The sequence below is a fragment of the Lepisosteus platostomus genome, chromosome 20 (assembly GCF_059453375.1).
Source record: "Lepisosteus platostomus isolate fLepPlt1 chromosome 20, fLepPlt1.hap1, whole genome shotgun sequence".
NCBI classification, from domain to species: Eukaryota; Metazoa; Chordata; class Actinopteri; order Semionotiformes; family Lepisosteidae; genus Lepisosteus; species Lepisosteus platostomus.
The window spans coordinates 16,617,498-16,631,684 of record NC_142630.1 but is presented as its reverse complement, the minus strand read 5'-3'; the positions used below and the strand labels follow the sequence as shown (position 1 = coordinate 16,631,684).

The 14,187-nt window shown below is 50.0% G+C and overlaps 2 protein-coding genes across 5 annotated transcripts in view; one reads left to right on the top strand and one right to left on the bottom strand.

Annotated features, from left to right (window-relative positions):
* The window catches only part of fcsk (fucose kinase), a 16,312-nt gene extending 15,576 nt beyond the window's left edge, over positions 1-736 (top strand). For all 4 annotated transcript variants that reach the window (XM_088614199.1, XM_088614198.1, XM_088614197.1 and 1 more), the window contains one exon: positions 124-736. In XM_088614199.1, coding sequence (XP_088470325.1) covers positions 124-207 — 84 coding nt within the window. In that variant the 3' untranslated portion in view covers positions 208-736. The remainder of the gene's footprint in view (positions 1-123) is intronic.
* Positions 692-14,134, bottom strand: cog4 (component of oligomeric golgi complex 4). Its single transcript, XM_088614202.1, has 19 exons — positions 13,845-14,134; positions 13,435-13,517; positions 12,187-12,301; positions 9,424-9,598; positions 8,016-8,209; positions 7,774-7,879; positions 7,320-7,477; positions 7,092-7,150; positions 6,783-6,916; positions 6,109-6,227; positions 5,617-5,783; positions 5,169-5,334; positions 4,888-4,950; positions 3,645-3,764; positions 3,415-3,507; positions 3,055-3,138; positions 2,738-2,839; positions 2,142-2,270; positions 692-1,734 (listed from the first exon to the last, which is right to left on the bottom strand). The coding sequence occupies exons 1-19, from the start codon at positions 13,983-13,985 to the stop codon at positions 1,600-1,602; spliced, it is 2,343 nt and encodes a 780-aa protein (XP_088470328.1). The 5' UTR covers positions 13,986-14,134; the 3' UTR covers positions 692-1,599.
* Positions 14,135-14,187: the final 53 nt, after the last annotated feature.

Here is a 14,187-nt window from a genome sequence, read left to right as displayed (position 1 = left end):
CTGAAGTGGGTTTTTGCTGCTGGCTGGAAATTGGCAGCTCATTTCTACAGTCAGGCTCAATAAATATCATTGCTGTGAGTACAGGAGGGAGGTGCAGGCTCACTCTCTGCACCTGTGTTGCAGGGCCTGGGGGACTTCACCATCCACACTGTGGAAGTAGACCTGCAGGGCATCTCCATCCGCCAGCCTGGGACAGAGAGTGACTGAGCGGGGCAGCCGGACAGCCGCCAGGAGAGAGAGGGCTGGACTTGCTGAAGAGGTGATGGAAAGTGAAGTGTCTTTGCCTGTGGCCTCCAGAAGGATATAATAATGTCACTTTAGTCTGGTTTATATTATTTCACTCTTACCAGTTTTCTTCTATCCTGTAGAATGTGTATCAGAAATGACAGAATGTTGACTTGTCCTTCATGTTCATGAAATGAACCTTGGTTATTACTTTTGGGGCTTAAATTCTACCAGTTTAAATATCTTACATGTGTATTCCAGCCAAAGTGTAAAAAACATGGAATCTCACAGATGGTAATCCAGTGGTAATCCTTTTAGGGTAAATCTGTGCCTCTGTCGCCTAGCAATTGCCTCAGGATACCCTGGGAAAGGATGGGCTTCGTGTATTTTCTGTAACCACAAGGGGTCTCCACTGCTACTGTTTCTGTGTCAGCTGCTGAAAATAAACACACTACAGCACCACAGCTTGGATAGAAATAACTTTAATAATAAAAATCATCTGTACAATGTATTATACTTTCCCATGATCTGTACACCGTCACCAAGCTCTGTTAATCCCATGGCTGTAGTACTCCCTTAGTGTTGGTACAAGACGTCTTTAGTGCCATACAGTGTTCTTTCGTTGCGAATCGAGTGTCCACTCTACACTGCACTTGTTAATGTTAATGTTTCTTTATTAGCCCTATACAATTTCTTGCATTAGGAATTTGTCTTTTCGCATACCCCAGCTTTTCTCCATGGAGACACAGACACACAGACGGAGAGAAGCTAGGGGTCAGAGGGCAGGGTCAGCCATTGTACAGCGCCCCTGGAGCAGTTGGGGTTCAGGGCCTTGCTCAGGGGCCCAACGGAGTAGGATTCCTCTGCCAGCCACGGGATTTGAACCGGCAACCTTCCAGTCACAGGCGCAGATCCTGAGCCACAGAGCCACCACTCCACCCGACTTCCCAACTGGCAGAGCTAAGCAGCGTCTTCTTTTGAGCCCTTCACTTTTATTAACTATTCACTTCCCAAAATTGTCTCCAATCAAACCCTTCACCCTGTCTCCTAATCCCTACACCCTTTCCACCTTAACTGGAATTGGACAGATGCTCCTGCCCAGCACTCCAGTACCAAGTGTTGTTGTCTCCATGGAGCACAGCCAGGACTCCTGAATCAGGCTTACTTGCACCTTGGACATATACAACACAGCTGAGAGTAGAGTGCATAGACTTGGGAAACAGAAGAGCACCTGGTGCTGATCCCAGACAATAAGGAACAAGCACACAGGGTGGCAGGTGGCAAGTGGCAAGAGTAGGGGCACCCCTGGAAGAGTAGGGGTGACTAGACACCCCACAGCTGAATCTAAGGTACTGTCTAGGATCACTGATGGCGCTACAGCCTCAGCCTCTTGATGTCCTCGCTGCGGAAGTCAATTCGGAGAGCCAGGACTTGTCGCACCTCCGCTGGGGTCAGACGCCAAGTCAGGGGGCCAGAGTTCGGTCCCCAGTAGTCTAGAATCTCAGTCACCTAGAAAGACAGACACTGGTGAGCTCCAGTACGTCAGAGAAGAGTGTCCCAGGTGGACTACTGGGACAGAGACTGCACTTGACATGCAGACAATGATGGGGAGCAGTGCACTAGAGACACACACATTCCAAAAAACTGACTTTTTTAAGTCAGTGCAACTAATGAGCAGTAATGCAATTTTAAACATGCATTTAAAATAATGATGGATGTATTTTACCAGGATAACCTTTGTCCTGTACTCCTAAACAACATGGTAAGTGGTAGCTTCATAGAGTTACCACCCCACCAGGAGACAGTTCACGCCCGGGTCCACTGTTTTCTCTGAGCTTGGCCCAAGTTCTGTTCAGGCAGTCAGACACAGAGCCCCAGCTCAGGGAACACGCGGATGGGCAGCTCAGCAGTCCTACCCTCTCCAGGTTGAGGATGGTGGCCATCTGCGTGAGGCGAGCAAACTTGTCCCGGATGGTCCAGGTGGTCACGGTGGTGAGGTAGGCCACCAGAGAACGCAACTCCTTGTCAAACTGCAGCCCACCCAGCTGAGAGAGCAGGACGACATGGATGAGGGGATACAGAAGACCGCACAGAGAACGGGTTAGCAGATTGCACACCACATTGCACAGGTGTTAAAACAACGTAAGAGCTTGCATAAAACCTGCAGATGTAAAGCTTATCTGATCTCTTAACTGCTGCCCTCCCAGAAATAAATACTGAAAATCTGACATCACACCCAGCTACTCTGCTTGTATGCTCTTGTCCTCCCATTCTATGGTGTTACACAGCCTCTGAATTTTTATTCTTATCTTGCTATTGTTTTGTCTTGCATACATCCTGCTTGAAATTTAATTGAGAGGGCATTGAGATAATGGTCATACAGGGTGCTTCTTTGTGGAGCACCGTGTAGCAGTGCTTCTAAGTGGCATCACTGCTACCTCTCCTGGTATACAAGGGTGGCCAGTAAGGGGGAAGCATTGTGTTTTGGCCACATCGCAGACGCTGCTCTTACCCTGCTGAAGGTGCATTTGAACACAATCTTCTCCAGCTCCAAAGCAATCAGGCTGGTCATCAGGCTGGTTAAGATATCATAGATGACAGGAGACAGGCCGGCCTGCGGGGAGAAAAGGCAAGACTGGGGAAATGCAAATGCAACTGAATTGTGCCAACTCGGAGGAAGGCAGCAAAAGCTTAGGCTCAGCAGTGTTTCTTCTACTTGCCTGGAAGAGCCTCATGTAACATGTTTTCAGCTTGCCCAATCCTGTTAGTTCAGAGTAGCTTTCAATTAAACTAAAAAACATGCTCACTGTGAGTCTGGGAGATGCCTACCTTAAACTCAGCCATCAGCTGCTCCAGGTTGACCACAAACTGCTGCACCCAGGGGTCATTGGCTTCATACTCATTGAAATCCTCCTGTAGTACACAGACAGCACAGGGCTTTGATTGCACTGGGACTTGATCGTACAGTACAGATAAGCCCACATGTTTGGCATTACATGTGGCATACATAGATCAATACAGTAGAACTGGGAAGTAAAACACACCAGGCACAAATTATAAGCAGTACAGGCTCAATCGAAATGTCAGGTCCTGCGTCTGCACCTGCCCACACAGCAGTCGGTCTGTGTCTCACCACAGCATTTTTGTACGCAGCATGGCAGGTGTCGTGTGAGAGTGCAGAAGATGTACCTCCTCGATATTGTGTGAGATGGACAGGAAGCTGCTGACCCATGGCTTGACCTGGGGTTTGATGGCAGTATTGTTGAGCTCCGTCAGACCCTCCTGCAAACACATTTCAAATCCATTTATCCAAATGGGAAAAACCTCTCAAGGCCCAAGGAAGAAAGCTGATCTCATGCCGATACTGCACTATGGACAAACCGTCCCCACAGTCCCTCCAGAGACTGATTCGCTCTCACCTGCAGGAGATCCTTGAACTTGCTGGACACGCTGACCAGGTCAGACAGACAGCTCTCGATCTTGGCGCGTGCCTGCTCCCCTCCTCCGAAGCCCTGGTTGAACAGTTTGGCACAGTCGTTCTGAAGGGTAAGAGGAAAGAGAGAAGTTCACACTTGGACAGAAAATATAATGCACTGCTCTATGGCCTTGGCATTCTGTCTGGGGAGGGTGTCCAGAACTGAAGCACAACTGGTGGGACTGTAGAACCCTGCTGGACAGGGGGGGTTCTAGAATAAAGACTTCACTCTGCACAGAAGCAGAAGGGTGAAAGTGGAGGCCTCTAGAGAAAGCTGAATTCTCCATTAAACAGGAAAATTAAACATCCCCCCTAACAGTGCATTACATAGCTATGCAACCGGCACATATTCATCCTGTACTGCACGCAGTGAAGAGCCCGTGTGCATCACAAGGGTTAAAGGGGAACGGGACTCCCAGTTTCTCAGACCGGTTACTAAATTCTCTGTAACAAAATAAATTCAGTGACGTTAGTGCAAAATGTGACAAATTCCGAATTATGCAAAAAATCGTGAACTTTGTGAAAGTACTGTCTTGCCACGGGCGAGAAGGAGAGTTCCCATGAATGGTGACGTGATGCGGCCCTTCCTGCTCACTAGTCACCGTAATGACTAATGTCATGTGATGAACGAGAGAATAAATACAGGTTGGGCACCACAGAAATGTCCAATGTGATCTACATGCAGAGCTAACAGTAAGTAGTATTTGTCAGCAAAACTGTCTCGAAGTCGAGAGCAATAATTCTATTGGATTAAAAGAGATGTATTCACAAGCCTGCTCGTTTAAAATTGTAATGGGGCCTGCTTCACCTCACCGGATTAATTATTATTTCTTACACTTATATAGCGCTTTTCTGGACGCTCCACTCAAAGTACTTTACAGGTAATGGGGATCCCCTCCACCACCACCAGTGTGCAGCCCCACCTGGATGATGCGACAGCTACCTAAGTGTGCCAGTTCGCTCCCCACACACCAGCTCTCAGTGAGGACGAGAACAGAGTAATGAAGCTAATTGATAAACGGGGATTATTAGGAGGCCGTGATTGGATAAGGCCAATGGGAAATTCGGCCTTGACGCTGGGTAACTGAAATGCACTCATCAATTCTGATTCTGTCTAATCCTGAAAAATAGCATTGCAGTTCCCCTTTAAGTGCACTGAGATAATCAGACTGGAAGCGAAGTCTCACCTCCAGATTCAGCTTCAGGGTCATGATATTCTCACTGCACACCTCCACATTGTTGAGGGTCACCTGTGGAGACAGAAAGGTGAAAGGTCTTCCTGAGATGGGAGAGAAGGTTGCTGGAAAATAAGGTCACAGCTGTTTGCCCACGATGAGAGGTATCTCCAAGAGTGTGATAAGAAAGGGACAGCCCACGCTCCTTTAAGATCAACCAGGCTTTTGTGGCTTTTATTGCCTTTTGCTGGGGCTGTGTGATGAACGGGTGCCAGGCAGTGAAGGCAGCCTACCAGGAAGGAAGTCTTGGCTTCCTCGCTGCTCTCGATGCCCATGGTGTTGAACTTGCCCTGCTGGAGGCTGCTCTGCATCAGGCTGACCGCGCTGCTCACCCCGCGCTGGATGTCCTGCAGGGTGGTGGCCGGGAAGCCCTGCCGGAGCTTGTTGTACAGCACCTCCCTGTGGATGCAAAGGACAGGGCGAGGAGTAAAGGGTAAGGGCAGCGGGTGATACACAAAGAGTGGACAGAAACAAGGAGACAAAACATCTGCTGGACAGCATTGCTGTAAAAGCACAGCACAGTACAGTTGGACTTGCTGTGCTGCAGGTAGTACCAGTCACTACTGGGTATAGCAGCTAATGGAGATTCTTGGCCTCTAGGTCAGTACTGGATCCAGCAGAAGCCGGGAATTTTGCTTGTTACACTAAGGCGTGCAGGGGGCTGAGGACCGGACAGGGCACCTGAAGTCGGACTCGAGGACGGAGGTAGAGTGGTTGATCATGGCACAAAGGCAGTCGATGCTGGAGCTGGACAACGCGCGGCCAATGCACTTCTTCACGATGTAGAAGCAGTCGTCCACCATGCTGGAGGTCAGCTGGCCCTTCTCGTAGGTGTCCATGGCAACTGCCTGCGAGAAACGAGGGGGGGGGCCGGTGAGCGTCAGCGTTTCGAGTCAGCCTGAAGGGTGCAAGCTGGGGATGTTTATTGGAATTAGAAATGCGATGGGTTGCGTCGCAAGAAGAGTGGGGTTTCAGAATAAACCACCTTTTAGTCATCAAATTCCTTCCTAAATCATAGAGACCGTGCGCCTGATTCTGAAATCTGATTTAAATGCCATCTTAAGATTGATTTTGTGAATCTGTCTATAAAAGCATTTAAATAAATATTTTTGTAAAAGCAGCACTCCGGTGGGGTCGAGGCCTGCGATCTCGTGTGCCACCCGCGCGGCTGACCTTGTTGACAGTCTCTCTCATGTAGTACTCCTCCATGGGGATGTAGTAGCCGATCAGCTCCTGCATGTTGCGGCTCAGCAGGCAGTGCTTCAGCAGCTTCTCCAGACTCTGCTGGTGCTCTGGGTCAGAGGGGGGTTTAAGAGGAGAAAGAAACAGTCACACACGGCACTGAGAGACAAGGCTCCACACACCCAGCTACATCCGTATGCAGCGCAGCCTACTCAGGCGCCTTGCAGCTAAGCCAACGCTGCAACAGGCTGCAACAGGCTGCAACAGGCTGCAACAGGCTGCAACAGGCTGCAACAGGCTGCAACACGCTGCAACACGCTGCAACAGGCTGCAACACGCTGCAACACGCTGCAACACGCTGCAACACGCTGCAACACGCTGCAACACGCTGCAACACGCTGCAACACTAACACAGCCCAGGAAGAGTTGAGGAGCTGCACAGACACAGCTGCACTGAAGCACAGCCCTTCAAACAGTGAGGATACGATATGTATATTCTCCCAGGCACAATCCTCAATACCAGACATTCTAGCACATAACAGATCGTTTGACCAATAACTTTTATATTTGGATTAATTAGAATCAAAGGGAAGACGGGGAAAAGGGCCCTGCAGCCCTCGTGGCCAGGAGCTGCCCACTCCGTTGACAAAGCAGTGGCCTGTTACCCTGCACTGTGCTCTCCGGGGCTGTGCCGTCGCCGACTTCAAAATCCGCTGTGACTCGTCGCCTCAGGAAACGCAGGTACAGCTCTGCTCGGGCGTTCATCATCGTCACCTCCAACAGGACCGGGTCGAGGTCCCTACACACACCGCCAAGAGGAGCACGAGTCAGGCAGAGCACCGCTGGGTGCCAAGGACACACGGTCACCATGACTTTAAACGCTTTTACAGACACTGCGCTGACATCCTAATAGAAAGACTGGCCTGATCACACCGTGTTATACCACAGGCCCGGCGGACTGACGGCACACTGACCTGGGCTCAATTCTCTCCGTGGCTGCACTCCGCATCATGCTGTTCTGCACAATCTGGAACTGCAAGGCAGGAGAGCAGGAGAAATGAGCGTCAGCACTCCCACCCCAGGCAGATCAAAGCGCTGACACGCTGACGGCACAGACACAAAGCAAATCTATAACAGCACTACTGCAATCAAAGACCAGCCAGAGGACTGGTGTACCGAGGCCAACCGGCACGAGGTCTGACCTTCCTGTGGTAGTCCCGCTGCTGTATGAACTTGTCCACCACTTTCTCAGCCTGCCGGTCACACTCCCCCTGCAGGTGTTTGATCAGCATGTACAGCCGGCCCGGACCATAGTACGTCTCCACGATTGGCTGGTGCGTCTCTATAACCCGTGCGATCCCTGGAGTCGGACATATGGAGATGATCCATCAGCGCTGGACACATTTCCTGTGGAGACCACCGCTAGATACTAGGGTAACTGGCATCTCTAAAGTGCATCCTTCCCCTGAGTGTACATGTGCCCTGTGGTGGTCTGGCACAGTCTCCAGCTCACTGTGACCCTCGGAAAATAAAAATGCTATTGAAAATGGAGTCCCCCGTTTTGTGAATGCATCTCTTTTGCACCAAATCGAGGGTGTATTTGAAAAGGAGAACTCAGCCTTTCCTCCTCGCTCCTCAGACGCGTCCTGATCTTACCCTCCAGCAGCAGGGTCAGGGTGTCCGCAAACACCAGCGCTGCTCTGCGTTCGCTCAGCTCCCCCCCGACCGCCAGCAACAGGTTCTCCTCTGCCTTACTGGCCAGCTGGGAGCAGAAAGAGGAAAGAGGCCCCAGGATGACGTCAGCCGTGAACAGACACAGGCCCGGGCCGGGCAGACAGAATGACAGACTGGGAGGCAGGACGTGTACAAGGACAGCAGACGGTGAGAGCGAGACTGACCTGAGAGCACAGGTACTGTGCAAAGCGGGCCAAGCCCTGCTCGTGCAGCCCCAGCAGGGGGAAGATCTTGAAGAAGCGCTCGACCTGGGCCAGGTCCCCTGCCTTGATGGCCTGGTCCAGTCGCTCCCGGACCAGGGTCTTCAGACGCTGCTCCGCCTCCTTCAGGAGAGAGAGACTAGCGTCCACTGCACTGCCTGCACAGAGGGAGAGGGATAAAGGGTAAAGGAAGAAGAAAGGAGAGGTAGGGAAAGAGAGAAGTCTGGACTGGCTTATGCTGGCGTCACACTACAGGACTCGACACAGCTTCTAGTGGAGAGCACGTCAAAAACCTTACATTATAGCCTGCTGCAGCCATGGCTGCTGGTGCTGCTGTACATGCCATTGTGTGTCTCTGCGTTGGCCCACCAGGTAGATACATCTGTTCTGACCAAACTATCCTATTCTCCTCCCCACCTGTCCGGATGGCACCCAGGCTGGACACCATCTGAGTTGGATGCTGCATCACTGCCATGGATCCAAGAGGGACATCGTGGATATAGATATTGTTTAGGAGGAATTTACTGGTCTACAGAGATCTGCATGGAGTACTGACATACAGAAGACATGATGGATGGATGGATTAATACCCTCATTAATTTATTTCCTTTTTTTAAATTACTGTATATAATGTTAGCATCCCCAAAGGGTTAGGGCAGCCAGTTGACCTTGGACCCCTAGAGGTTTTTTTCTCCTTACTAAGGAGGTTTTGGTTCCTCTCCTCCATTGTCTTCTGGTCTTTTCTGTTCTGTATTGACAAAATGTATTGTCAATTGCATTGTTAAGCGCCTTGGGGCAACCTTGTTGTGAAAGGCGCTATATGAAATAAATTGAATTGAATTGAAAAATTCAATGACTGCAGTTGCTGAATCTTGCTGCCTTTTCTGTCCTAGAGGGTCTCAAATCATATGACTAGGAATAACAGGGGGTGATGAATTACATGACTTTTCAGCACGGTTTCTAAATCTCATCTTGCACCGCGAGAGTACCGAGAGGCCGCCTCATTTCAGCGGCCAATCAAAAAAAAAAGAAGAGGATTATGCCGAAAAACCTGGAGTGGACCACATTTGCTTGGTCGTGGACAATTTGGTTTGACCACCATTGTTCTTCACTGTTTGTTGACATTGTACTTCCAGCTGAGCGCTCAATGGCTGTTGACTGTCGCAGACACAAGAGCCCACCCCTACGACTCGCAGCTCGCTACGGGAAAATCAAACCAGTTTGACTGATGTAAAAGACAGCTACGGCTGACAATCCTAGGAAAAGTCGTGAAGTGTGACGCCGGCAAGTGAGTCATTAACGTGTGGAAACCAGAGGTCAATCAAGAACAGCCCCGCTCCCCCAGACCCCAGTTCCGCCTCCGCTCTCTCACCCTCCCCTCCTTGCCGGCTCAGCTCGATGACAGACTGGTCCAGGGAGAGGTATCGGTGCACGTGGGCGGCCGCTTGCTCGTAGTCCTCGTTGCGCAGGGCCGTCTGGACCCCGTCGGTGCAGAACTTCAGGTCCAGGATGTCGTCGGCCCGCTGGATCGCCTGGTACAGCCGGTTCTGCCAGGGCAGAGGGGTGAGAGAGTGAGAGGGTAGAAAGCTGAGAGATCGTCTCCGGGTCTCGAGGGAGGAGGGCACCCGCGAGGGAGAGCCCAGAAGCCATCTCAGTTGTAGTTGGGGACTTCAACCACTGCAATCTGAGGAAAGTACTGAAAAAATACATTCAGCATGTCACTGTACCGACAAGAGGAGGCAATATTTTGGACCACTGCTACACAACAATAAAAGCAAAGCGCTTCCCAAACCGAGTTTCGGTAAGTCTGACCACATCGCTCTCCTGTTGCTTCCTGAGTACAAACAGAAGCTGAAGACCTCCCCCATTGCGAACAGGTCAGTGCGTTGTTGGTCTGAGGAGGCGGAAAGCAGGTTAATAGACTGCTTTGATAGTACAGACTGGGACGCATTCAGAGCTCCCGACACATATTTAAATGAGTATACGGACGCGGTCACCAGCTATATTAAATACTGCACCGACATTTGTGTACCAGAAATGAAAATTAGGTCATTTCCCAATCAGAAACCGTGGTTCAACGACGACATTGACAATAAAATAAAAGATAGATCCACCGCGTTCAAATCGGGGGACAAAGAGCTGTACAGGAAATCACGGTATGCATTAGAGGAAGCCATAAAACGCGCCAATCGGAGCTACAGAGTGCGGCTTGAAACGCAGTGCGCTGACACCCGCAGGCTGTGACAGGGATTACAGTCAATCACAGGCTACAAGGGCTGCAGCCAGGAGATTGACACGAACAACACATCCCTGCCTGACGAGCTGAACCATTTCTATGCCCGCTTTGATGCTCTGAACAGGGGCAATGCTGAGAAGACCCCAAGTGTGCAGTGCGAGTTTGTTCTGAAACTCTCAGAGCAGGACGTGCAGAAGACTCTGAGCAGGGTGAAAATCCATAAGGCTGCAGGGCCTGATGGGATACCACCTCACGTCCTGAGGACATGTGCAGCCCAGCTGGCCACAGTGTTTACAGACATCTTTAACTCCTCCCTGTCACAGTCCATGGTCCCCACCTGCTTTAAAAAAACCACTATTGTTCCAACCCCCAAAAAAGCAAAAGTGACGTGCCTGAATGATTACCGCCCAGTAGCATTAACATCTGTGGTGATGAAATGCCTGGAGAAGCTGGTGTTGTCACACATCAACTCCTCCATCACAGAGTCCCTGGACCCCTTGCAGTTCGCCTACCAGAACAACAGATCAGTGGATGATGCTGTCTCCCTGGCTCTGCATACAGCCTTGGAACACCTGGACACTAAGAACTCGTATGTGAGAATGCTGTTTGTGGACTACAGTTCAGCATTCAATTCCATCATACCCAGTCAACTGGTGACAAAGCTCAGGGGATTAGGTCTGTGCAACTCTGTCTGCAACTGGCTGCTGGACTTTCTTATCGAGAGACCACAGGTGGTGCGGATAGGCAATAAAACATCAACACCACTCACCCTGAGCACTGGAACCCCACAAGGCTGCTGTCTGAGTCCAAGGTTGTACTCCCTGTTCACTCACGACTGCACAGCAAGACACAGCAACAACTGCATCATTAAGTTTGCAGATGACACCACTATAATAGGACTGATCAGTGATGATGACGAGTCCACTTACAGGGATGAAGTCTTACAGCTGCTTAGGTGGTGTCATAGCAATAACCTGGACTTGAACGTAAAGAAAACGAAAGAGCTAATAGTGGACTTTCGGAGACACAGGCCACACACTCACAGCCCACTCAGCATTGATGGAACAGAAGTGGAAACAGTCACCAGCTTTAGGTTTTTGTGAATTCACATCTCTAAAGATCTAACCTGGACTGTGAACACTGACTCTATCATGAAGAAGGCTCAGCAGCGCCTTTATTTCTTGAGGTGCCTCAAGCGATGGGGGATGCCAATACATGTGTTGGTGAACTTCTACCACTGCACCATCGAGAGCGTCCTCACCAACGGGATCACTGTGTGGTATGGCAACACCTCTTCGCGAGAAAGAAAGGCACTGCAGAGAATGGTCAATATGGCCCAGAAGATCATCGGCTGCGGTCTCACCGAGATTAAACAGCTCTATGAGGACAGCTGCCGTGGTAGAATTCTGGCCATCACAGAGGACAGTCACCACCCCGGGCATGAGCTCTTCACCCCACTGCCCTCAGGCAAGAGATATAAGAGCATACGGACACTTACCACTAGATTCTTCAATAGCTTCTATCCACAAGCAGTGAGATTGGCGAACACATTTAGCCATCCCCCTCGGACCACACCTACACCATCACCATCTACCTTTCTTATCTATTGCACATCTCCAGTCATTGTTTACACGTCTGTATTATTTACATTCAAACTGTCTACATGTTTACTTGCACATTGTCTACTGTTTGCTTGTATATTGTCTTGATGCACTGTTTGCACTTTGTTTTGTTTTTTACACTTGTTTTACAATCGAGAGACTTTCTGTAAGTAAGAATTCCATTGTACCAGTAACGGTTACAGATGGCAATAAAGTTCAAGTTCAAGTTCAAGAAGGAAGCCCAGGCTGCCCGGGAGTGTGTCCGTGTGAGGGATGTGTGCCCAGGGCCGGGCAGTACCTTGGCCAGGTCCAGCTGCCGCACTTTGCTGCTGACGTTCTCAGCCAGGCTGCAGGTGAAAGAGATCATGCCGGACAGCTGGCTGGCATCGCCCTCTATCAGCTGCAGGTTGGGCCTGTGGGCACAAGGGGCACTCTCACTGTACTGGCATGACGGATCGGAGAAGCACAAGTCACTCTGTTCCTCCCCCTTTCCCTCCAGGAGAATGGAGTTTGGCTGCTCAGGAACTCATCCCAGAATATCCAGGTTTGTTAACCTTAATACACGAAATGAAAACAGGCTGAGCAGGACTGTGAAGGCAGCCAGCAAAACTACTGGTGCACAACAGGTACAGCTTTCAGACATCTACAGTACGTCAATCAAACAGTGTGGGAGGCCAATATAACCACTGACTGTCATGACCACCTCTTGCACTGTGAGTCTGAGCTCTTTCAACCTGGGGGTCCGTTCAGACTGCCTGGTCTCAAGAGCAATAGAACTAAGTCATCATTTATTCTCCCAGTTATTAACCTGCTCAATTTGGACAATTGACTGCATGTTTTACTTCATCTATATTCTTATCTTAACTCTGTGGCTCAGGATCTGTGCCTGTGGCTGGAAGGTTGCCGGTTCAAATCCCGCAGCCGGCAGAGGAATCCTGCCCCTGAGCAAGGCCCTTAACCCCAACTGCTCCAGGGGCGCCGTACAATGGCAGACCCTGTGCTCTGACCCCAGGCTCTCTCCCTGTCTGTGTGTCTGTGTGTCTCATGGAGAGCAAGCTGGGGTATGCGAAAAGACAAATTTGTAATGCAAGAAATTGTATAGGGTTAATAAAGTGATATTATTATTGTTATTATTGTGTTAAATATACTGTGTTATTGTGCCGTGTCTTCTAACTGCCTGCAAAGCTAATTTCTCATCTGGGACAATAAAGTAAAAGGGAATCAGCAGCAGGGACATGGCTCAGTAAATTGGGGATGGATTATTCCACACATGCTTGAGGCTTTTTTTTAACAGTCAGGGCATTAGCGGTCCTGCTCTGCACTAAGAGGTTTGTCCACAGAACAGTACTGCAGAAACACTGTCGAAGCAGTGACTGTTGACGGGGCTGCAGTGTGGAGATGGACTGGAGTGTTGTGGGTTCGAATCCCAGGTAAGGATGCACCTGTTGTGCCCTTGAACAATGGCGTGCATGTTAAATGGGTGTGAACCATGTCACTGTTTTCAACGGAGTCGTCGTGGGTTCAGTCCAATGGGCTACACACTCACCCCATCCTCTGCAGGGCTTGCATCTTGCTCTCGATGTTGCTCTGCTGGCTAACCAACGCCTCCAGCTGCGATTCCGTCTCCCTCTGTAGGAGGGCAAGAAGTCAGTGAGCAGACCCAACCAACACGGCGCGCTGACTGACGGATATACAGTATCCTGTACAAGTAAAAGCCGGTTACCGGCTTGAAAGGTAAGTTTTATTCAGGCGAATATGACAGTCGAAAAGCAATGTATTTTGCTATGGATGATTATCACAATAGGTTTTGAAACACGGCGGTGGTTGTCATCTAATTGTATGATTGTGGCAAGTATTATATCGCCTATTGTATATTTAACTGTTAAATGTTAAATTTTAACATCTCTTTGAATTTAACTCTTCCACAGAGCGCAGCTCACAGCTCCCCTGTCTCACCTCCTCATCACACAGCCTCTGGTACGTCCGCTCCAGCTCCTCCAGCTCGGTGATGGCCTCGATAGCATCCATGGTGACGGCAGAGGAGCGGGCCAAGCCCCCGCTGGGTCTCGGCGCTGGCGCTGAGCTGGACTCCGCCATGTTTCCAACGCACCAACACAAACACGGACACTTCCGCCTGTGCGAAATCCGGCTCTGGCTCCGCAAGGGTCCTCGCAGAAGCCTGTTTCACTGCCCTGGCTAACTCATTGTATTACCACAGGGAGTCATTAAACAGTCTTCTGAAATAAAAACTGTTGATCTGTATATGTGAGGTTCGTGTAACGGAAAATAAATATATCGG